The following is a 25,445-nucleotide window of genomic DNA, read 5'->3' as shown; positions in this document are numbered from 1 at the left end:
GCTATGCACTCAATGGCGTCTCCCGCGAGACGGGTAATGGTCAAACCTTATCTCCGTCTTATATCAGTTGTTATCAATTTATTAGGCTATTATAAGTAACACTACAAACAGCTTTAGAGATGCAAACAACTTTTATGACACCCGTTTTCGTCAGGCAAGCCCGCAGGTTTGTTGCACTTGGACCGTTAATGGCTTGTGAATGTCATGCTTAGAATGACAATATATAAAACAGTTCTTCCAATCTGTAAAGGCTGTACATCTGATGAGAAGAAACCAATAACACAATGACCATATGGAAAACAATCCCTACGTTCATGATATTATTGACCTTAAGTTGCCCTTTATAGATGCATTCTTTAGCATGATTGTCTCATCACAATATTGTTGTATATTATACGAACAACACTGTTTTCTTGACAAATAATGATACAAACTATTTCCACCATTGTAGAGTAAACATACTGGATTAGTGGTCTTATACAACTGTTGACATCAGACCATGGATGAATGCAACCTGTTACAAAAAGGGAGAGTAAACAAATGAATTGGATTAATAACACTTGGCTGAGTCAGCAGGTTCGAACAATACAGACTTGTATTTCACATCATGATTTGATAAGAACAGTTTTATAATCTCTTTATGTGTACATGAACTGCCAGGGGAACTGGAAATTTGTTTGTGAACATGAACTATTATGTTCAGAGGCCATAAAACTGTTCTTATCAAATGATGGAATTGATACATGTCTCTGTACTTCCAACATGCTGTGCCAAGTGTTATTAATCCAATTCATTTGTTTACTTTCCCTTTCTCTGACAGGTTCCTTTTGTCCATTGTCTGATGTCGGCAGTTGTATATGATGACCACGATGGTAAATGGGTATCAGGGTTTGATGAAATAAACATTTATATTATGGCAGTCGCACGAAAAAGGAATGATGAATTGGTATGATATACATTATACCATGATATCATGGGGTTGAGGTGAACACAGAAAGTGGGAATGCAGAAGTAGCCAAACAAACATCGAGAAAGTGATATGAAGTGCAGTTGCAGACAAGGTAATAACATTTTGCAGGGTTTAAGCAGTTTGATACTTTTTTTCTCATACACAAAGTTCAAAATGTTGTAATCTCTTAAAATGTGATGAATGTTAACCAAGTGTTAATCAAATCGATCAATCAGTCGTCCATCGATCGGTAAGTCCCCAACCGCCCCACCATCAATCCATCCATAATCATCCATGCTAATATATTTAAAGTAGGTAAAAGGTCACAGTACCATATGTTGTCTCCAGAATTAAAAACATGAAAACTATTACTATAAATAAGAAGGATACTGACCAATCACAATTCAGTATACAATAGTACTTACAAGAGTTGGTAATGTAAAGCATTTTTCATTGGTAGATTTTCAAACTGTTTAGCATTTGTGATCATACATGAGACACTGATCCCCAGCTTGAATTTCACAAATCGTTTGTTCATCCATACACTAGTTGAAACACGGAAGACTGAAAGTATGGCGTTCCTGGTACAGAAGTTGATATTCGTCACTGTAATTTTGGTGAGTATATACCATTCCTACACTTAACTTGTCCAATGCACATTTGTTGAATGACATTAAAATGTTTCTATGGCAATCAAGGAACACTGAAGAAGAAGTTTTTATAACTAACATATGGAATTCAAAAGTCTGAGAAAATATACTCTAGTTTTTAATTTAACATAACATTACGTTTGGAATACTATACTAATAGATTTCTGTATCATTGTGGTACTGAGGTCATTTTTTTTGGTAACATTATGGTATTAACAATTTTTGGTAAGGTTGTGTGTTATTGATTTTTTGTTAGATTGTGGTATTTGCATCACTGTATTTTTTGTTAGATTGTGGTGTTGTAATAAAAACTAAAAACGTGGATACAAGTACAACACCTTTTTAAATATTCTCCAATGCAAAACTGTACTTAATATAGTACTATATTGAACACAAAACATGCCAAGGAAACAAGGAGAAATTGCAGCAGGAAAATCCTGATTTTGATACAGTAGGAGAGGAAAACATGGAATTGAGGAAAGGGGTGCACATTGTGTACGTCAAAATGAATTTTTGGTACAGTGGAAAGCAAAAACGTTTTCCTGCTGGGAGTGGGTATTATCATCACAATATCAGATGGGCAGTGGGCTGGTGGACAAGTTGAAACACAGTGGGGGGAGGCAGGGCAGATTTCCTTCACCACCAGTGGGAGGAGACATAGAACAGCTAAACACCCTCCCCACAATTTTTGTTTAAGGGGTGATTCTATTAAAAACAGAATTTTTGGTCTGGAATAATATAAATTAATGAAAAGCACAAATCAGCTTATTGCACCTATATTGTAAAACTAACACATCACGTCATATAAAACTTTACAGACGTCTTGCTCACACTTGGTACAAACTGTCATATAAATCCGTCATTATTGTTGTCCAATTTCAAAATACAGGTAGCGATTTTCCATCCATGTCATGTTCCATTACGTATCATCACATTGCCAAGTTGGGATCGAATTTAAAGGTGATTCAAAATGCTCACATTCACTATTGGTATTTTGCTAGACGACATGTTTGTGAAATGTATTCTGGTTTTAAAACTTTAAAAAAGCATCTGCAAACACCTTAAAATGACCTTTTTTCAGTCAGTTCCCTTCAGATTTACTTCAAGTATTTCCGGTCCCACCTAGACCATGGGATTTTGTGATGTCATAAGGAGTACTCGTTAGCACTAAGGCTATGACGAGCATAGTCAACAGTGAATAAAACTCAACAGCATTGTGAAAAAATACATTGCTGGTGGTTGTAATAGACATCAGTAAACAAAAACTACAGTGTACATGTCTTATTAAACAACCCAATTCCTAAAATAAATATCATCTATCATAACAATTGTTTTTAAAGTAGGAAAACACAAAATATTTTGCCATCTCAGTGTTTTTATATTTTTTGAACCCCCACCCCCTTTTTTTATCATATTCCATTTTACAATTTTTTTTTTTTACTGTTTCAGGTTTTTAAAATAGCTTTTCAGTTTTAATTTCAATTTTTTTACTTTGTGCTAGTTTCACCCAGTGTTCGCATACCTCTTATCATTCCAGATCTAGTTTTCAATATTTTTCATCATTGTTCCATGATTGTATTTTGTCATTTGTAGATCTCTAAAGAAGGTCTCTTGTGTGAGAGCGAAACATGAGTGTATTTTATAATAAAGAATACAGTTTTTCAGAAACTTAAGCTTGTTCTCTTTCATACCCACTCCCAACTTACTCTGTCTTCAAGCATGACTAACCAGAGGGGAATCATTGGACTTCATAGAACTTGGCATAATAACACACATGCAATTACATGTTCATTCATTCAATGTTATATACTTACCTTGGCAGAATAATATGTTAATTGAAAATATCAACATTGTGTATAGGCAAGTTTTGACATGGACATAATAGAAAATACCCAACTCAACACTCAATCTAAATTACTTTCACCTCCATGGCATCTCTGATTTGAAGTACTTGCCACCTTTTTCCAAAGTATTTTCACGGAGATATAAGCTCATATATCATTTCTATGATTTCATTGCAGGTATTGTGGTGTTTGATAGATACTGAAGGTAAGTCAAATATTACTTTCATAACTACAGAGACTAGCAAAAAAGACTGATCATACAATTCATTGAAAATTGCATTGTATGTACATTGTATGTATGTATGTATGTATGTATGTATGTATGTATGTATGTATGTATGTATGTATGTGTATGTATGTATGTACGTCTGTCTGTCTGTCTGTCTGTCTGTCTGTATGTATGTATGTATGTATGTATATGTATGTATATGTAATTACGTTTGTCTGTCTGTCTGTCTGTCTGTCTGTCTGTCTGTCTGTCTGTATGTATGTATGTATGCATAGTATAGTATAGTTAATATACCGGTAGTACCGTATATTTTATTTGACATATAATAATGTAAAAAAAACATTATCTAGCATCAAAATAACATACAGACACAACAAAAACAATAGATAATTATAAATATATATAAAACACTAAACTACAGAATGTATGTATGTATGTATGTATGTATGTATGTATACATGTATGTATGTATGTATGTATGTATGTATGATGTATGTATGTATGTATCATCATAGTGTGTGTGTGTGTGTGTGTGTGTGTGTGTGTGTGTGTGTGTGTGTGTGTGTGTGTGTGTGTGTGTGTGTGTGTGAGAACAGATGAAAATATATACCTTAATTTGTATATGATACAAATTTTGCAACAACTGATATTTGGTTTTTATCATGCATTGTTAAAGCTGGGGAGTGCTCTGGTACAGCGGGTATTTCATACCCAGGATCTGACATCCAAACGTCCCCTGGAGTCAAATTCTCTCTGGAGGATTCAAAGAGGAAATGTTGTAAACGGTGCAAAGATACACCTAACTGCGTAGCCTGGGTCTATCATGATGAATCCAAAAGATGTTTCGCAAAGAAAAATATAGGAAAAGAAAAAACCTGGCCGGAAGGATACAAAATCTTCACTGGTGTACTGTAATGTGAGTTTTATAGTAGAATGTACTAGGGGAATAATTACCCTGGAAATTATTTTAAATTGACAATCTTTTTTCCCATGAAGTTAACATAGTATTGCCATATTGAATTCCAAAACATCTGCGATATACTCGTACCACAGAGAACTTGTTTCTTATCAAACTTACAAAGTAGCCCTGTTTATACGTGATCTACGATATACTCATACCACAGAGTTATTCTATAGGTGTTTATATCCTTGGGGTTATAAAAATTCGCAATAGACAAATCGCAATATCGAAACCTTGAACTTGTTTCTTATCAAACTTACGAAGTAGCCCTGTTTATACGTGATCTACGATATACTCATACCACAGAGTTATTCTATAGGTGTTTATATCCTTGGGGTTATAAAAATTCGCAATAGACAAATCGCAATATTGAAACCTTGAACTTGTTTCTTATCAAACTTACAAAGTAGCCCTGTTTATACGTGATCTACGATATACTCATACCACAGAGTTATTCTATAGGTGTTTATATCCTTGGGGTTATAAAAATTCGCAATAGACAAATCGCAATATTGAAACCTTGAACTTGTTTCTTATCAAACTTACGAAGTAGCCCTGTTTATACGTGATCTACGATATACTCATACCACAGAATTGTTTTATATTAAGTGTTTATATCCTTGGGGTGATAAAGATTTGCAATAGATGAATCGCAATATAGAAACCTTGCAATTGTTTCTTTAAGTTATCAAACTTACAAAGTAGCCATGTTTACTGCCCTGTTTATACGTGATCTGCAATATACTCGTACTACAGAGTTGTTCTATAGGTGTTTATATCCTTGGGGTGATGAAGATTCGCAACAGACAAATCGCAATATAGAAACCTTGCAATTTTTTCTTATCAAACTTACAAAGTAGCCATGTTTCACTTTTCTATTGATTCTTGGTAGCATGAACAATATATTTTCCTTAATATCAGTGTTTTATTTAAGGGCGGTATAAAGTAGGTAAAATCTACCGGGGTTCCCACATCATTTTACTGGGGTTCCCCACCTAAACTATGATACATTGCATGGGAAGCACTACCAGTTTTACCTCTTTCCCCCTTTCTGTTACCGGGGTTCCCAAACCTTAGCAAAAACACTGAATATTGTACACTGTAACTTTGGTTCGTATGTTTCATAATATGATGCCATTTCTACTGTTTGTGTCAAAATATTTGTTGTTTACTTTAATTTTTCTTTACTTTGACAGGTCATTTCGTGAAAACAGCATTCATGAAGTCGACACTGCAAAGAACACCCACAGGCGACATGATGACATGCTAAATACATTATCAACATAACATCAATTTCTAGCTTTCTAGTTCTACTAAATTTCTTTTTCAAAGCTTCACACTAGATTTAGTGTCCTGTATTTGAAAATACACATTTCAGGTGTTGGGATATTTATCTTATCAGTTGCATGATTGACTGAGTATTATTAAAGGTAATTACTGCAGATAATCTGCTGTCTCGTTTATTCTTTTCTAAAGTTTCCTTTGAGTCAAGAATAGCAAATGCCCAACTTGCGAAGTTAAGAAACAAGTAGAATATACAAGAGGGGGCCTGTGAAGAAAATATTTTGGTCAAATCCCCCCCCCCCCCCCAACCTAAGCGTGATGTCATGTAGTAATCGAACGCAACTTGGGACAACTTTAGGTGCCTCGAGGCTCCCAGGGTTGCCTAATAGACTTTACATCAGTTCTCCCACGAAGCGAAACTAGGGTTGTGCAGAGGTCAGGGGGATCTCATATTGATCAAGAATGTCATTGCTCTTGATAGTATGTAAATATTGCAAGTTGTTATAATTGTGGGCAACAAAGTGTCGTCTGTAGCTCAGACCACTAAAGGTTTTAGTGGTCTGAGTCTGCAGTAACATTGCAACTCCCATCTACCTTCAAAGAGTTGAAAGTTGAAAGCACTTTGTGATTTATGTAATGTGAAAGAATTTGATTTTTTGGGAATGAAACATGATTTGATTGGAAGGCTGTGTGTACTGCTTTTGGATTTGTGACCAGCGGCTGAGTGGAATATTACAATATAATGATTCCATTTCGTAACTGCAAACAACACAGACATGTTTTTTTCTTCTTTTGGGCTTTACTTTACCTGGCCAATGACAAGAACAATGCTACAACTCAAACTGAACTTTTTGTATCTACTGGTTCTGGTCAGCTGGTTCTGGTTCTGTTTTAGAAACTAACTCATCATCAAGCAGTTTCATATATAGCACACACACATTCACCGTTTCACATACATCAACATCTAACTGAAATATTCAAATAACATAAGAATACCCAATCTGATTAAAATCCGATGTGGTGAAAGCGGCTAAATGTCCTTATTTACCTCTATTCATCGTATTGTGACGTTTGTTTTTGTTCGGAGTGATCGCCGCGTTCAGGCTTGCTTTTAACTATGTACTGTAAATTAGCCTTTTTTTTGTCTTTTTCTGTGTTTTTGTGAATTTTTTTGGGCGTACTGGTTCTCGATATAAATCAATATTATTTATTATTATTATATTATTACTTCCTTGTGGCTCATTATCTGGCAAAGTAGTAATTATAATTACATGAAATGAATACAATGCAATCAATAAATAAATAGCTCCCCACCTGGTCTACTGTACATTCATCTTCCAACTCATGATGATTTTGATTAACTTCCAGCATTGTATTATGATTAGGCTCCTTGTTCATGTTTTCCTGAAATGTCAAATGATATAATTATTTAAATTTGTGGTACTGATAATTACTTTATTCAAGGGTGACAAAGGCACTCTTTCCTCAAGATGGTCATTATTGTACAGAGCTTAAATTTGTGTCTGTTATGTATATTTGTATTTTAATCTGTATTGTATTTGTTTTATCTTGCAATTGCATGAAAAGCCATTTAATGGATGCACTGCCGTTTATAAATAAATAATAATAATAATAATAATAATAATAAAAAAAATAATAAAAAAAATAAAATCTTCTAAAACAAATTACAAAGTAACATGAAAATTGATAAATGATACATCACAAAACATAATGATATAGAAAGCAAACATTTTGATTAACTGTAAATAAAGCAAATACTGACTGTACAGTCAGTTGTACTTTATGGACAAAAACACACTACACTACACAACACGACATGACGCAACAGGAAACATGTGAAATGACACAACACGCACTACACTACACTAATCTAACACTACATTATTACTACACTACACTACACTGCAATACACAACATGATATGACGCGACAGGACACGGCACGAAATGACACAACATGACACAACATGACACTACACTACACAACACACCATGACGTGACAGGATGGCGCGAAACGACAACATGACACTACACTTCACTACACTACACTACACTACACTACACTGCACAACACTACACTACACTACACACAATGACATGACAGGACGGCACGAAACGACAACATGACACTACACTACACTACACTACACTATGCACGACACTACACTACATTACATTACATTACATTATAGTGTACTGCACTACATGTACAATTGCTCTCATCAATGCACCGTACTACAATATACTAGCTTTTGGAACTTGAAGGTCAGAGTAGTGTTGAAAAGTGATGGTTTCACATTAGCTGCAGTGCAATAATTGTAGCATTAGTTGTTTTTTATCATTATTATTATTATTTTGAACATTTTTTCTCTATTTTTTTAAAACTATTATCATTCCAGGCTTTGCATTCAAAAAACAATTCTGTGTTTAAAACCAGGCATTAAAAAAGCTTTAAAAAAGAACAGAAAAAGGTCAAAATAAATAAATAAATAAATAAATAAGTAAAAACCATTGTTACAATTATTGCAGCTAGCTACACATTTGCTTCTGTTGTCACGTGCAGTCAACGGAGTCGTTTTTGCACAAACGTTGCAATTTTTCAGTGGGCAGGTATTTTTTTCGGTTGGTAGCGTGAGGGGAGCAAATAACAAAGAACTAAGGTGGGGAAGCCCTGATTTTGATACAGTGTGAGGGACACATTGTAATAATATACATCAAAATCAATTTTTGGTACAGTAGAAAGCACAATTTTTTTCCGGATGTGGAGTGGGTAAATTACTCACAATATATATATTGGCCAATAGGTAGGCAGTGGGCTGGTGGGCATGTTAAAACCCAGTATGAGGGAGGGAGGGCAGATGTCCTTCACCACCAGTAGGAGGGCACATAATTATGAAGTCTGAAGAGTTAAACATCCCCTCAACATTTTTTCTTTGACTCTGAAACTTTGAGGGGCGATTCTATTAAGAACATCATTTTTGGTCTGAAAGAACATATACTAGTATATGATTTGTCAGCTGTCATCTTACTGGCCATGCAAATTTCCGTCTTTTAGCTTATTTAGAAGTGTCGACTTTTTGTAACTAACATTTATAATCAACTGTATGGTTGCACAGCATTACGTAACTACATCAACCAGCTGCATCACTCAGTGTGAAGACAATACACAATAATGTCTCAGAATTAAACTAACCTTGTTTTATAACTTGAACTTTCCCATCGTTCTGGGTGCCTTTGTTCTTATGTCAAGGAAAGATAGCTGGAATATATGACGACGACCATCACTCTTCACGTTGTTTACGAAATGTAAGTTGTAAGTCACATACTTTTTGGTTGACAGGCTTGGTTGATTTTTAGCATTTCGGCGTGACTTTTGGCCCTACTGGAAACTTATGATATTTTCCACCATCACGCCAACGTTGTCGAAAACAAAAGTGAACACTATTGTCGTCTTTTTTGCCCATATCTCAAAAATACACACTGAAGTCAACCAACATCTACTCCTAGGCTCTACAAATATTATGCAGTGGCAGACGACAATCGCAAAGGTATTCCCCGCCTCGTTTTCAATGTCAATAATACGTTGCATGCTGGGAGAACCGGGAAGTTAACTGTCGAACGCACTAGCGCAGTGAGTTTGAAGCTGGCGACTTGCTGGTCGCAGCAGGGCGCTGTCCGATTGGTCCGCTCGATTTGTTTGGTCTTCCATACAAATTGAACAAATGCTTAGCACGCACAATTCAGAAGTTAACCAAGTAACATGACTTTAATCGTTGCCCATGCACGCGAACAGGTGAGGAAAAGACAGAAGTAAATCGTATGGCCACGGGGCGCTATTCAATCGTTCGTGATATATCATACACTGGGCAATGTGTCCAAACCCAATGTACATTAATATGCCCGGGGACATTATGTAGTGAAATAGGCGATGGGTAAAAAGAACAGAACAAACGGCACTAAACGTAAGAGCTAAATAAAGGAATTGTGCCCAGTTCCAACATCGGATTTCTAATGTCCAATAAAATGTTATTCCGAGGCGAAGTTACATAGCTGGGGCGTAATATTTCTTTCTAGTATTTAATCAGAAAACACAAAGCATATTGAATTTTCCTTGCGCATGACCCAAAAGCCAGTCGTGATATAGTAACCTTAGAACACCTGTCTATCCTGCTGGTATTGATCCATGTCGTCCAATTTTTACATAGAAGATTATTGTCTTTATTGAAGTTATTCCACTATTGACATGCACCAGAATTGTTTCCTCATTTCCTTGGTCTGAGCAGTTTTAATGAGGTGGCTATATTTATTAAACCAAAGAAGGATACCCTCAAAAGCTTGACGGCTGTTGCTATAGTAATAAAAATATAGTCTTGATTATCTTCGACGCGTATCCACCATCCAATTCCATTCCTATAGTAACCCACTGATGTTTTCTCATCTCGAGCATATTACAAATTGATATTAAAATACACCTGTGGCGACTATTAAACGCTCAAGTCTGTAATGGAAAGTTGTACGCCACCACCGAGTGACGTGGGTTACCTTTGGGAGAGGACACCACGCGTAAAGTCCATAGTTTGTCGGGTTACAGAGTTTATTTTGTGTTGAGTGACAAGTGAAACTCTGTTCTCTGTCTGTTATTTTGTATTGTTGTCATTAATTATTTATAGTTATTTGCTATTATTGTCAAATCGTGACAAGAAATGATATTGTATTTGCTACCATCCCTCGTATATTAAAGAGAAGTGGCTCTGGATATATACACCACATCTTCTTTCTCCAAGACGTGTCGAAACCCCGTAGAGTATTTCCAGAACTAAAAGAGCACAAGTTGACAAGCTTTCGTTCCATGCTAAGTAGAGTAGAGAGTCTTTCAACACTAATTTTAATCGGGGTGTTATTTTCACCTTTTTCAAAGCGTAAATGATGTCATTCGTATTTCATAATATAGTGTTTCCACCCATATATATATATATATATATATATATATATATATATATATATATATATATATATATATATATATATATATATATATATATATATATATATATATATATATATATATAAAGTAGCAGAAAAAAAAGAAAAAAAAAGTAGAAGCTGCCATTCCACTTTCATTAGGGGAGCCTTCAGTAATGTCAAGGGGCACGGGCGAGAGAGGGGTCACTTTTTACAAATTGGTTTTCCGCCATAGTTGTCACTCGTTTTAGTGTCACCTGTGTTTTGTTGACTTGTTTTCTTGTATTACCATTTGATTAGCATTTATAGCCAGACTTGAAGTTTTAATCCTCCCTTTTCCCGATAAACGTGGGCGCCATCTTGTGGCACTTCTATGAAAATGGCGGCAAAGTTAAATAAGACGTATTATTTCACATATACGCATTACTGTCTCCTCCATACCTGATGAAGAGAAGCAGCTGGAAATAATGGTAAGGACGCACTATATTTTTGTAGGACCTGCCTTTAATAGCGCAAAATATAGAGTATCCCAACACCTGCTAAAGTATCACATTCAATTACATGACATGTCAACACATGAATGTCAGAGAGAGTAGCTTCCAGGTAGCTATAGCAGCAACTTCATTGGAATCCTAAGCTTCGCATGATGGACTTCACATAGAAAAATGTGTCTCATCGGTCTCATCTGTTAAAGAAATGGAAAATAAAGCAAGTTATTACACCAAGTATTTTGACACAAGCAACAGAACGATGTGTTTTATGAAACATTTACCATTCCATGGGTTATTACGTGATAAATGGGAGTGTCCCTCGTTTATCCCTACAGATTGCTTAGAGACGTTTGAAGTTTGTCGGTCATTGTGCAAGAGCTGTAGACAATCCAGTATCCAAACTACTGTTTTTGGTATCTCCTCTTGGGAAAAAATCGCCGAGGCGGACAAATGCTGACATATCCGGATATGGTGAAGAACGAAGTTACCCTAAATGATGAAGGGGAGATTCTCATCATCATGAACAATAGAGAAATGTGGAGGAAATATACAAAGTGTGCTATTGATGAAACAGTGGTTCTTCCGTCCACGGGTGAATGATGATGATGATGATGATGATGATGATGATGATGATGATGATGATGATGATGATGATGATGATGATGATGATGTTGATGATGATGGCGTGATTAATAACCGTACATATTATTGACAAATCGAATGCACTGTTGTCTATAAAGGGGTATGAGATGAGTTGTTGTGTTTCTGTCTTTGGGGAGGTTTTGATTTTTGCTGTACAGTAAAATTGAGCTGTAGTATACACCTTATTATTTCATATCCTTTTCCCACAAAAGCAAGTTATATCCACCCCACACCCACGTTGTTCAACCTGTGGAGTTGGGCTAATATCTATTTAGTCAACAAACTCAAAACTTAATTTCCCATCCTTATGTTTTACAGCAAACTTCAGTCATTTCTGTGAAAGGTCACTGACTTAATTTAATCTCATCGTCGCCCAGGCCTCGACCTCACTCTAGGGGAAGGGCAGGAATAGCCACGTTTTCACTTTTGAGTTTGACATAATGATTGCATAATATGTTGTTGTTGTTGTTGTTGTTGTTGTTGTTGTTGTTGTTGTCGTCCAATGCTCATGTTCAAACAAGTGTCTATGTATTCATTCAAACTTACATTGCATCATACCACTAATATAGCCTTCTTTCGTTTCTTCTTTCTTAACTGTGCTCTTCAAGTGACATTTCGTTGATTCCACTTCATAGACATACGCTACACAACCTTCAGTTTCCACGCACAGTTTACAGCATTTCTTCTCTGACTTCACAAGAGTGAACGTCTTCCCTTCGGCGTTATTTATTCCAGATCCTTTATATAGTACACCTTCTTGGCCTCCCTTGCACTTGCCACCTGAAATAAAGACGCAAATTCTAGAGTTTTGTTTTAAGGTTAAACACACCAGTGAGAGTTCAAACACATCTTGTCACTTTGGAAAGCAACAAGAGGCGACGGATATGTGTATATATACAATTCGAACTTAGTATGTATTTAAACTAAAGTGAATAACACTAAGGGACGATCATGCAATTTTACACAAGCTCATGCAATAAACGAACTTCGTTTAGTGGGGAGGGGGTCTGGCGTCAATGTAATTGCTGAACTTCATTTTCGCACTTCTAACCAAATTTCTAAACCTTTCACGCCTTGAAAACCGGTTCTGTATGTACTGGGAGGTTCATTAGAAATGTTTTTTCTAATGTACGTGAGATATGCAATACTGGGTTTCCTATAGTATTTTACTGTGTTTACCATCATGGTTTTACATTGCATTGCTCGTAGTGGTGTGACTGCTACAATCATGGTTTACATCATGGTTTACATCATATATAATAAACATGTCGATGTTGCACTTATGAACGTTTATTTAGGAGAAGAGGGGGAGTTTTATACATACATACATACATACATACATACATACATACCCCGGTACATATACATATTCAGATATATTCAGGTGTTTACCTAACATGTCTGATGCTTGCCGATAAATACCTTGATAAAGAATTTTTATTCGAAATGTCGGATTTAATATCTATTTATACGGACTGTCTTACAAGTTCCATATGCATTTCTTTCTACATACATACATACATACATACATACATACATACATACATGCATGCATGCATGCATGCATACATACATACAAGTTAGGCCATCCACTAATTGACACATATACACATGCTTATCTTTTCGGAGTTTATGAATGTAGTTTTTGACTTACTAGTTTTACCTTCGGCATCTATCAAACACCACAATACCTGTAACGAAATGATAGAAGAAATATATATATATATATATATATATATATATATATATATATATATATATATATATATATATATATATATATATATATATATATATATATATATATATATATATATTGCTAGGGTTTATTTCCTCAGACTTTACTTTGGACTTCCATATGTTAGTTATAAAAACTTCTTCAAAGATAACTTCTTCTTCAGTGTTCCTCGATTGCCACACAAAACATTTCAATGTGTATATAGCACATGTGCATTGGGCAAGTTTAGTGTAGGATTAGTATATACTCACCAAAATTGCAGTGAGAAATGCCAACTTCTGCGCCAGGAATGCCATACTTTTCAGTCCCGAGTCTCAACCAGTGTATACGTGTGGACAACAGTAAAGTCAAACTATTTGTGAATTTCAAGCTGGATGTTGTGTCTCATATATGATCACAAATGCTAAACAGTTTGAAAACTGTACCAATGAAAAATGCCTTTACATACCAAGTATTGTAAGTACTATTGTATATTGAGTTGTGATTGGTCAACGTTTTATTTATAGTAATGATTGTTTTGGTATGTTTCTTTTTCTGTAGACAGCGTATGGTGTCATGACCTGTGATTGATTGATCGAATGATACCGGGTCAAAGTTCGCGGCGTTTTAACATGATATAATAATATTTCAAGCTTCGTGGATTAGATAAATTGTATCAAAATGCTTAAACCTTGCAAAATGTTACTGTCTTACCCTGTCCCTCAAAATATGCACATCATATTCACTATTTTGTTTGGCTGACTGCTGCTTTTTTCTCATTTATGTCCTCTCCCCCCCCCCCTCCCCCAAAAAAACAAAAACAAAAAACGACATCATGACATAATATATGTCACACTATTTTAGAATTCCTCTGTTGTGCCACAATATAAATGTTCATTTCATCAAACCTTGATACTCATTTTTCATCCATAGCTAAGACCATTAATCCAAGTGGTGAAGTTTTACTTTACAGTGGTGAAAATAGTTCTTATCATTATTTGTGAAATCTCGAACGGGAGAAAAAAAGTGTTCGTATGAAAATATACAACAATATTGTGCTCAGACAATCAACGACTGCTAGCAAAAGGTCAGGCGTGGTATAGTATGAGAATACAAGAACAAAATTCCCCGCACGATTTGATACGTTTTTTTCGTCTGATCTTTGTTGCAGGAAAGCACAATAACTGTAAGCAGGGTACCAGTATGTCTACAACTCAGTAACTCATATGCTATATCGATCAACAATACATCTGATGATTCACGCCTAAAACGGTAAACAATTCAAACGTGTCTGCATATCAATTAAGGTGTTAGAGTTATTTTTATTGGTTCCATCATCTGTACCATTCCTTCTGCAGTGCTGCAAATATGTTTACCAATCCTTCTGCAGTGCTGCAAATATGTTTACCATTCTTTCTGCAGTGCTGCAAATATGTTTACTATTCCTTCTGCAGTGCTGCAAATATGTTTACCATTCCTTCTGCAGTGCTGCAAGTATTTTACAGCTACAGATTAATGTATGTGTCGATTGTATATAGTTATTGTGAGATGACTTATTGGGTGTACACCTTTCATCATCTTTTTGGTAAGTAAATAAAGATAATAAAAATCCAATTTTCCCGTGTGTCTTTTGTATGGTTTAGAAGACTGGACATTTCATTGAAGTATGTAGGTGTACCAAATATATGGATTTGTAGACTAGTGTAATACCATCTGGTGTTTCCATCTAATTTGACCATTGACCCAAAATGATTACTCCTGTGTCCATAAAAATGTGACTCCACATGCACTACAATCACTCATAGGTTTAAAGAACAATCGAGCATTTTAAACCTGTTGAAGACAATTTAGTATCACTACCACCACCAACTTTCCATTTCGAATTCGTTGGTGTATATGCAAAACAAAAATATTATTCAAATAGTACTGTAAGATGCAGTATTACTGGTATCTAGTTAACAGATAAACATTTGTTTTCATTTGTTAATACAAATTTGTAAGCTGGTATCAAGCACAGTATAGTCTTCTATAAACACACAATTGCTGTTTTACCAACACGAGGAGCGAAAGTTAGGTTATTTTATGTGAATGAAATGTTGCACAATAATTACTATAGTACAATTGAATTTATACAAAATTGCAATTTAGATTCACTGTAATTACTACAAGGGTCTTCAAAGCTACATACAATGAAGTGTGGGCATTTTATTTCCCCAACTGCCATCATTTTTTAATTACCCATTTCTCACTTTTTTAAGGGATTGAATAAGGTACAATATCTCTCAGACTGAATTCATTTACCAGGCGCATTGCCTTGTCAAAAATAGTCTATGGGAGAGATAAAAGATTTACTGGTATCCACCTTTCAGTTAAAATTCGTTTCTCATTTTAGTCACAATTTGACGAATAGGATGACGTGTCGTGTACAGAATATCCTCCACCTGAAATGAATATTCTGACTGTACAATCCAACACGGCTCTTTTGGTCATGTGATTATTGTATTATCACGATGATCATTTGTCTCTCGTTCAAGATCTATCGGATGAGACAAAGAACTGTTACTATTAAAGTATGGCTTTATGGAGGGGGGGGGGGCGCTGTCAATATTTCGGTTATAATTCATTCATTTTAGGGAGCCTTCAGTAATTACAAGGGGGTCAGTAATGAGGGATGTAACTTTTTCAAATCAGTGGGGGGGGGGTGTAAAGGGGGGATTATCACATTTTAGTTTGACTCATTATATTGTCTAATTATGGGAGTTTGGCATCCCATTCGACTCCTGCCACATCACATCGGTATACAAGTATATACATGTAGAGACGTGTGTATACATGTATTACTTAGTACTATGTTTATACATTTGAGGGAGTATATAGAACAACCTGTGTGCATTGTTTTGACAGTATACCGTCGGCCTGCAATATATGAATATTGTTATTTTAATTTCAATTTCATATTATGCAAATGCTGTTTTTAATGTTTACTTTTATTCATTAATACAGGCTTTGGGGTTGTTTTTTGTCTCCCTGTACGTATACATTCTTATGAATTTGTACAATCTTATGTACAATTCGATCAATTTAGATGAAAGAAGTTCATACATCTACTTTTTTGTGAAATTAGGATTTTTCATTACTAATTTTTACATTGTTTTTTCATAAACATTATTTACTCACATCATTATGTTATTTTGGTAGTACACACACACACACACACACACACACACACATATATATATACACACACACAGACAGACAGACAAATATAAACAATCTGTTATGTTTATTGGGTTGGTATGCAATATTTCTTTTTGGAGGATGTGGCCCTGAATAGAACCATTTGGTTTGGTTGGCCTTTACAAATTCCAGTTGAGTTGGTCTAAATTCGTTAATTCCAAAGATAGCCCTAGTAGACCATTATAATGATTGACTGTTGTCCTTTGGAGAGGCCTGTTTGGTTCCAGTGAGTAATGGGAGTCAAATCCAAAAGTAATAAGCCCTGAACTTTGGTGAGATGTCTTGAGCAGCACAGATTGTGTGTACAGGTATTTCTGACGATCCATTGACATGTCAGTTGGTAGAAGGATCTCTCCCATCATTGACCTCTGACCTGAGTAGTTGGATTGCTGTCTCTTTACTATTTGTTCTTCTCTTACATGCACTGCTCCTACAAGTAGATGTTCATGATGAAAGCAAAAGTGGTGATAATTGCTGCCTAGTTGTACCACTCATAAATTTGCTGATCTGAAATAAATATAGAAAATATCGCAATATTTTTGTATGTGTACTAAAGTTTCTGTAAAATGTCAAAAATAAACTTGGTTGTCACTTTCATGTAAGTTGAATTTTGTTAATTTTCATAAATGATGATTGAAGACTGTTATCATAGAATTATAGTGTAACTGATGTGGATTTGTATCGTGGATGACTAAGGGCATTATGAGTAGTAATAACTAGTATGGAACCATTTACCTCATTTCTAAAGATTTGCTCCATGTATCTATTTTGACCACTTAAATTTACACAATTCTTTGCAAAGTATGGTGTATCACTGCAGAATATATTCAGAAGACAAAGGAAATAGTTTATTCTAGTCAGTTTCAAATGGCTGATCATATTATTAGCTACGTGCTCAGATTTTACCCCGACTGTAACCATTGAAGCTAAATCACATCATCAGATTTTACCCTGACTGTAGTGTACCATAACACACACTCTCTGCTAGTCTGTTGATGAGTATAATAACGACTGATTGATTTCAATGAACATTACAGGGATATACTAAATTGTTGCGTCAGTACATAGACCCTACATGAGTAGAGTAGGGTCTATGGTCAGTGCAGTAAGGTCGTATCCAACTATAGCAGATATGACCTTTCTGCACTGACGTGACAAAATACCCTCTGTACTTTAGTGACCTGAATAATGCAAAACATTGACATAACAACTAGTATATAGATTAAAATAATACCAGTATATTAAAGTTGTACATTGATAGTACATGGATCAGGGTAAAATATACATAGTATCACTTTGCAGGCAACTTTACAAATCTGATAATCATTACATAATCCTATAAAATGACAAAAACATATTTATCAGTGCATATTTTCATATATATTTAATACTGAAATATAATTTCAGAATAGGTAAATATAAAATGAAATAAGCATGTATTTTTAACTCCAAAACATACTTATATGATTGTATTTTTATACCAAAATATTGCAATGTGAATGAAAATGGTTAAGTGTTGGAACCTGGATGATCGATGGGCTGATTTTGAATTCCTTATTGGTGAAATGAGTTAATATATGGCAATATTTTATAACTGTTCATTAAATTTCAGTGGGAGACAACTACACTACTATTTAATAAATCAATAAATCTTTAATGTGTTCTCTCCCACTCAAATTTAACAATGTCACATTTAGTCTGACTTCACAGATTTGCATGTAATTACAGAATTAGAAGAAATTGGTCTATAAATCAGGCTGGGTCAGAAAACTAGCAGACATCTTCATTTGAGTCTGTTTTTAGTAATCATGCTACAAGACTTAGATATACCAGGTAATATCACATACACTACCTTCTGCCTAATAGTATTATATTTATACACACACTAATCATACTCAACTGCAGTTATAAAATCATTGTTTTAACCATAGGATGTATAAATGCATATCAATATTATACAATGTAATACCTTACCTGACATGATTGCTTGTTGATGTACGTACAATTGGGTCTGGCTGTTTCCGTCTGATGAGTTGACAGCTTCAAGCTTCAGCTACATGATCCATGCAGGGTATAAACTAGTTGTTGGGACATTGAATGAATATTCAAAATGTTCCATAAATATGAAAGGGACCATTGCCACTAATCATGAAACTCGGTGTTATTTATTCAAGTAGTCTAAAAATGGTTCTCCAGCATGGCCATGACCGGGGGCTATGACAGTCTTGCTTTTGCACCAAAATATTTTCCCATAAGTTATCAGCATTTCAAATTACATTGCTTTTCCCAAATCCCTGGTACAGAGTTTGCTCCGTGGATATTTTTCATTTATAGCAATACTTTCACCTTCTTAAATTACTATGAAATTGCGTGGTATCCATTTTCTATCCGTCTTTGTTCTGACTTCGGAGCTGAGTCTGTGTTGATGATACATTTCAACATGTCTAAAATGTATAAGACAGTTCCTCTTACGGGCAACAAGTAATGGTTGTATATCTGATTTTCTTCGCAAGGAATTTTGAAACTCAATTATACAAAATTACCTTCTCTTAACCCCTAAATCTCCAAGAGCGTATGCAATGTTTCGCCTGAAACACATGGATACACTTAAACTTTCGGGTTTCCTTCGCGAGTGCGCATTACGTTTGTCTCGTCCCTAGTCTGGTACCCTGCCTCCTTTCGGCCGCTGCTGGCGCTACACTCACGAAAGAAGTCGCGCGTTCGGTAGCCGAAACGTTTGTCATTGTTTGGCCAAGGCGCCCTGGCCCTGTTTTGAACCGTATTATGCATGTTGCGCGTGAAAAACAAAAGATGGACATAGTTGTCACTCGTTTTAGTGTCACCTGTGTTTTGTTGACTTTTTTTCTTGTATTACTATTTGATTAGCATTCATAGCCAGACTTGAAGTTTTAATCCTCCCTTTCCCGATAAATGTGGGCGCCATCTTGTGGCACTTCTATGAAAATGGCGGCAAAGTTAAATATGAAGGATTATTTCACATATACGCATTACTGTGTCCTCCATACCTGATGAAGAGAAGCAGTTGGAAATAATGGTCAGGACAAACTATATTTTTGTAGGACCTGCCTTTAATAGCGCAAAAATATAGAATATCCCAACACCTGCTAAAGTAAAACATTCAATTACATGTCAAGTCAACACATGAATGTCAGAGAGAGTAGCTTCCAGGTAGCTATAGCAGCAACTGCATGATAGCACATTCATTGGAATCCTAAGCTTCGCATGATGGACTTCACATAGAAAAATGTGTCTCATCGGTCTCATCTGTTAAAGAAATGGAAAATAAAGTAAGTTATTACACCAAGTATTTTGACACAAGCAACAGAACGATGTGTTTTATGAAACATTTACCATTCCATGGGTTATTACGTGATAACTGGTGTCCCTCGTTTATCCCTACAAATTGCTAAGAGACGTTTGAAGTTTGCCGGTCATTGTGCAAGAGCTGTAGACAATCCAGTATCCAAACTACTGTTTTTGGTATCTCCTCTTGGGAAAAATCGCCAAGGCGGACAAATGCTGACATATCCGGATATGATGATGAAGAAGGAAGTTACCCTAAATGATGAAAGGGAGATTCTCACCATCATGAACAATATAGAAATGTGGAGGAATATACAAAGCATGCTATTGATGAAACTGTGGTTCTTCCGTCCACGGGTGAATGATGATGATGATGATGATGATGATGATGATGATGATGATGACGTGATTAATAACCGTACATATTATTGACAAATCGAATACATTATGTTCTATAAAGGGGCATGAGATGAGTTGTTGTGTTTCTCTCTTTGGGGAGGTTTTGATTTTTGCTGTATAATAAAATGTAGCTGTAGTATTGTGAACACTTTAGTACATGAAACGAGAGTATGCGGCATTACCTTGTCATAAACTTCTGTTGCATTATGAATAATGGGTTCCATGGGAATGTTTTTGTACTTAGTCTAATAAGACAGTAAGTTTTATTGCTTTCGTGGCGTTACTTTTCTTTACAGTGTCACATTTTGCATCTTATTCGTAAAACCAAGAAAAAAGTGTTTCTAGACAGGACAGTTTGACGGAAATGGTGCGATGGCGCTTTTTTTGTCTTTTTAATTCTCAACACACCTGTCACTAGTTACTATTCGTTTTATTTAGTACTTTGGGGCAAGTGTGAATGTGGGGTAGATGTCATTTGCTTGTTCATGATTGGCTCTGCAGCTGTCTCCACTGAAGTAGGGAGGGTTATCTTTGCGTTTCCCCACAGAATTGCAGACTGCATGGGCTGGACAAACACGAAAACAATAGACCGAGCGAGGCGGGGGTACCGGGTATTTAAGTGATGCGCGCACTGACCAGCTCAGAAACAATTCTCTTTTTTGGCCGACCTCTTTTTACTTTTCATAGTCCTTTTCATCCAGGTGCATTGTCAGTCAATTCCGACAATTTAATGTATCACCGCGGTGTTTTACTGCAGTTTCTCTTATCATTTACACTACTTTTTAGATACATCATTATTGTTATTACTAACATTGTAAATGTTATCCACTGTTTATTATATTCGCTTTCGTGTCCTGCATGGCCAAGGTCCTCTATGAAGGACTGAAATGTGGAATTAAATTTTTAAATTCAATCAAAGTGGGAGCGACACATTATTTCATATTGTTTCCCTCAAAAGCAAGTTATAACCACCCCACACCGACGTTGTTCAACCTGTGGAGTTTGTTTAGTCAACAAACTCAAACTTAATTTCCCATCCTTGTGTTTTACAGCAAACTTCAGTCATTTCTGTGAAAGGTCACTGACTGAATTTAATCTCATCGTCGCCCAGGCCCCGACCTCACTCTCGGGGAAGGGCAGGAATAGCCAGGTTTTCACTTTTGAGCTTGACATAATGATTGCATAATATGTTGTTGTTGTTGTTGTTGTTGTTGTTGTTGTTGTTGTTCGCCGCCAATGCTCAAGTTCAAACAAGTTTCTATGTAAACGTCCAAACTTACATTGCATCATACCACTAATATAGCCTTCTTTCGTTTTTTCTTTCTTAACTGTACTCTTCATGTGGCATTTCGTTGATTCCACTTCATAGACATACGCTACACAACCTTCAGTTTTCCCGCACAGTTTACAGCATTTCTTCTCTGACTTCACAAGAGTGAACGTCTTCCCTTCGGCGTTATTTATTCCAGATCCTTTATATAGTACACCTTCTTGGCCTCCCTTGCACTTGCCACCTGCAATAAAGACACAAATTCTAGAGATTTGTTTTAAGGTTAAACAAACCAGTGAGAGTTGAAACACGTCTTGTCACTTTGGAAAGCAACAAGAGGCGACGGATATGTGTATATATACAATTCGAACTTAGTATGTATTTAAAGCGAACAACACTAAGGGACGATCATACAATTTCACACAAGCTCATGCAATAAACGAACTTCGTTTAGTGGGGAGGGGGTCTGGCGTCAATGTAATTGCTGAACTTCATTTTCGCACTTCTAACCAAATTTCTAAACCTTTCACGCCTTGATAACCGGTTCTGTATGTACTGAGAGGATCAATAGTAAATTTATTTCTAATGTGAGATATGCAATACTGGGTTTCCTATAGTATTTTACTGTGTTTACCATCATGGTTTTACATTGCATTGCTCGTAGTGTTGTGACTGCTACAACCATGGTTTCATCATGGTTTACATCATATAATAAACGTGTCGATGTTTCACTTATGAATGTTTATTTAGGAGAAGGGGGAGTTTTATACACACACACACACACACACACACACACACACACACATACATAGTATACATACATACATATATACATACATACATACATACATACATACATACACACACACATACATACATACATACATACATACATACATACATACATACATACATACATACATACATACATACATACATACACACATACACACATACATACATACATACATACATACATACATACAATTCAGGCCATCCGGCAATTTACACATACATATAATTATCTTTTCCGGAATTTATAAATATAGTGTTTGACTTACTTCTTTTACCTTCAGCATCTATCAAACACCACAATACCTGTAACGAAATGATAGAAGATATATATATATATATATATATACATACTCGCAAGGCTGCTGAAGTCGCCAAACAAAAGATCAAACATTGGACTTGTTGACTTTATCAATCGATAAAGTAGTAACTTACTAAATAAACTCTTGGAAGTAAACAAACTCGTAATATTATCGTGTTCGTGTTATTAACATTACAGTGTTATATTACCTTAGCCGTCAAAAAATATAGAATCAATAATTTTGATGGAGTTCTTCTCGCGGCCCGGAGTATGTCGTGAATTACATTTATTGATTAATATTTTGTGTTATACGTTGTTATTGTTAATATTGTTGCCGTTTCTAATGAACTCATTATATAGTCATACGTCATACATAATCAACCAATCAGCACGCAGCCCGACGATAAGACAGACGATCAAATCAAAGTTTCTTGTGTGATGTAAGTTTCAGTTACAAGTTGGAATATTGCGCGTGCATTCTTATGTGATGTAAGTTTCAGTTACAAGTTGGAACACGCATACATTAAAGTACAGAGTTCACAGAGTTCCCAGTGTATCTTACTACTTGCTTGTATCGTCATTTCTATTACTGCTGTTTTCGGAACCCCTTTACTATTGTGAATCATCCACAATTTATATATATATATATATATATATATATATATATATATATATATATATATATATATATATATATATATATATATATATATATATATATATATATATATATATATATATATAACTCGGTGAGTATCAATCTGCTAAGACAGTGCTATATACCGCAGTGGCAGAGCGCAATAGTTTTGGTAGTTCTGGAACTCTTTCTTGGTTGTAACTCGGAGTTACAACTGTCAGATCTGATGATCGCACGATGCGTGCTAAATGCATATATATGGAGATCGCTGTTGCGATCATCAGGGGACTGACTGAAGGTATAGTTCTCTGACATTTCAAATTCAAAATTCAAAAATTCCATTTCTCTTGATATGGTTGCCGCAGTAGAAGTTGGTCAAGATGTATGTGTCGGCACTTTGAGATTAATTCTGAACGTTTATTAATAAATGTGTGTGTCATTAAAGTAATATAATTTATCAAATTTTAGCCTACGTACAGCTTCACATATATTTGGATATACATATGTTAAGTTGGAGTATGGCTAAAAGTATTGCTGTCATAAATGAAGCTTGGTTGTCATTAATCTTCTCTTTTTTTGAATATTGTTTCATATATAGCACATTGTCATTTTGCTAACGATTCACTGAACATTAATTGTTGAGTACATTTCCTTTTTCCATATATAGTGATATACTGTCCATACATGGTGATATCCTGTCCATACATGGTGATATGCTGTCCATACATAGTGATATGCTGTCCATACATAGTGATATAATGTGCACAATCTGTAAGAATGGAGGTCACTTTTCTTTTATATTGCGACATCCTTACCTCATCCACAGAACAGAAATATATTGAATTTTGTCTGGAATGATAAAACAACTCTACTATGCTTTTGTACTTGAAAATGTGAACAACATATATACCAAATCTCATAACTATCCATACCATAGTATAGTATAGAACAGATCATATGTGACGGTATGTTCTTTTAAGTGCGCTTTGGTATTTGAGAATATTTAAGTTGTTATATATGCATGTGTTAAGTATTTATTACAATATGGTACAACAGTCTATCAAAAAAGTACTAACACAAATACTGCAATCTCACAAACATCTAGTACTACGTAATCTTAATAAAATTGTTAATACAATAATCTGACCAAAAACGTGACTACAATACTGCAATAACACAGAAAATTATTAATGCAGTATTCCTAATATAATGGTGTGTTAAATTACGAGGGTTTATTTCATCAGACTTTACTTTGGACTTCCATATGTTAGTTATAGAACTTCTTCTTCAAAGATAACTTCTTTTTCAATGTTCCTCAATTGCCACACAAAACAATTCAATGTAGTTATATCAAATGTGCATTGGACAAGTTAAGTGTAGGAATGGTATATACTCACCAAAATTGCAGTGACAAATACCAACTTCTGTGCCAGGAATGCCATACTTTTCAGTCCCGAGTCTCAACCAGTGTGTACGTGTGGACAACAGTAAAATCAAACTATTTGTGAATTTCAAGTTGGATGTAGTGTCTCATATATGATCACAAATGCTAAATAGTTTGAAAACTGTACCAATGAAAAATGCCTTTACATATCAAATATCGTAAGTATATTGAGTTGTGATTGGTCAACGTTTTATTTATAGTAATAGTTTTTTGGCATGTTTCTTTTTCTGTAGACAGCGTATGGTGTCGTGACCTTTGACCTATTTTAAAGAGATTTCAGACACAGACATG

At 35.3% G+C, this 25,445-nt stretch overlaps 3 protein-coding genes across 3 annotated transcripts; 1 reads left to right on the top strand and 2 right to left on the bottom strand.

Annotated features, from left to right (window-relative positions):
* Window positions 1-1,424: 1,424 nt before the first annotated feature.
* Window positions 1,425-6,080, top strand: LOC144451440 (uncharacterized). Its single transcript, XM_078142280.1, has 4 exons — window positions 1,425-1,566; window positions 3,621-3,648; window positions 4,349-4,588; window positions 5,830-6,080. The coding sequence occupies exons 1-3, from the start codon at window positions 1,522-1,524 to the stop codon at window positions 4,585-4,587; spliced, it is 312 nt and encodes a 103-aa protein (XP_077998406.1). The 5' UTR covers window positions 1,425-1,521; the 3' UTR covers window position 4,588; window positions 5,830-6,080.
* A 5,316-nt stretch (window positions 6,081-11,396) lies between these two features.
* Window positions 11,397-14,155, bottom strand: LOC144451617 (uncharacterized). The gene is made up of 4 exons (XM_078142509.1): window positions 14,023-14,155; window positions 13,688-13,724; window positions 12,580-12,813; window positions 11,397-11,585 (listed from the first exon to the last, which is right to left on the bottom strand). The coding sequence occupies exons 1-4, from the start codon at window positions 14,065-14,067 to the stop codon at window positions 11,554-11,556; spliced, it is 348 nt and encodes a 115-aa protein (XP_077998635.1). The 5' UTR covers window positions 14,068-14,155; the 3' UTR covers window positions 11,397-11,553.
* Window positions 14,156-20,072: 5,917 nt separating this feature from the next.
* On the bottom strand, window positions 20,073-25,203 carry LOC144451669 (uncharacterized). Its single transcript, XM_078142564.1, has 4 exons — window positions 25,108-25,203; window positions 23,042-23,078; window positions 21,991-22,224; window positions 20,073-20,272 (listed from the first exon to the last, which is right to left on the bottom strand). Exons 1-4 carry the CDS (start codon window positions 25,150-25,152, stop codon window positions 20,241-20,243), a joined length of 348 nt encoding a protein of 115 aa, XP_077998690.1. The 5' UTR covers window positions 25,153-25,203; the 3' UTR covers window positions 20,073-20,240.
* Window positions 25,204-25,445: the final 242 nt, after the last annotated feature.

Source organism: Glandiceps talaboti, chromosome 21 (assembly GCF_964340395.1).
Source record: "Glandiceps talaboti chromosome 21, keGlaTala1.1, whole genome shotgun sequence".
NCBI classification, from domain to species: Eukaryota; Metazoa; Hemichordata; class Enteropneusta; family Spengelidae; genus Glandiceps; species Glandiceps talaboti.
The sequence above is the reverse complement of the archived record's forward strand: the minus strand, read 5'-3'. Positions and strand labels throughout refer to the sequence as shown.

Coding starts and splice junctions, on each gene's coding strand:
- LOC144451440 (XM_078142280.1), top strand. CDS start 1,522: ATGGCGTTCCTGGTACAGAAGTTGATATTCGTCACTGTAATTTTG. Junction 1,567..3,620: donor TATTCGTCACTGTAATTTTG/GTGAGTATATAC, acceptor ATTTCATTGCAG/GTATTGTGGTGTTTGATAGA. Junction 3,649..4,348: donor GTGTTTGATAGATACTGAAG/GTAAGTCAAATA, acceptor GCATTGTTAAAG/CTGGGGAGTGCTCTGGTACA.
- LOC144451617 (XM_078142509.1), bottom strand. CDS start 14,067: ATGGCATTCCTGGCGCAGAAGTTGGCATTTCTCACTGCAATTTTG. Junction 13,725..14,022: donor CATTTCTCACTGCAATTTTG/GTGAGTATATAC, acceptor ATTTCGTTACAG/GTATTGTGGTGTTTGATAGA. Junction 11,586..12,579: donor TATTAGTGGTATGATGCAAT/GTAAGTTTGAAT, acceptor TTTCTTTAACAG/ATGAGACCGATGAGACACAT.
- LOC144451669 (XM_078142564.1), bottom strand. CDS start 25,152: ATGGCATTCCTGGCACAGAAGTTGGTATTTGTCACTGCAATTTTG. Junction 23,079..25,107: donor TATTTGTCACTGCAATTTTG/GTGAGTATATAC, acceptor ATTTCGTTACAG/GTATTGTGGTGTTTGATAGA. Junction 22,225..23,041: donor AGATGCTGAAGGTAAAAGAA/GTAAGTCAAACA, acceptor TCTTTATTGCAG/GTGGCAAGTGCAAGGGAGGC.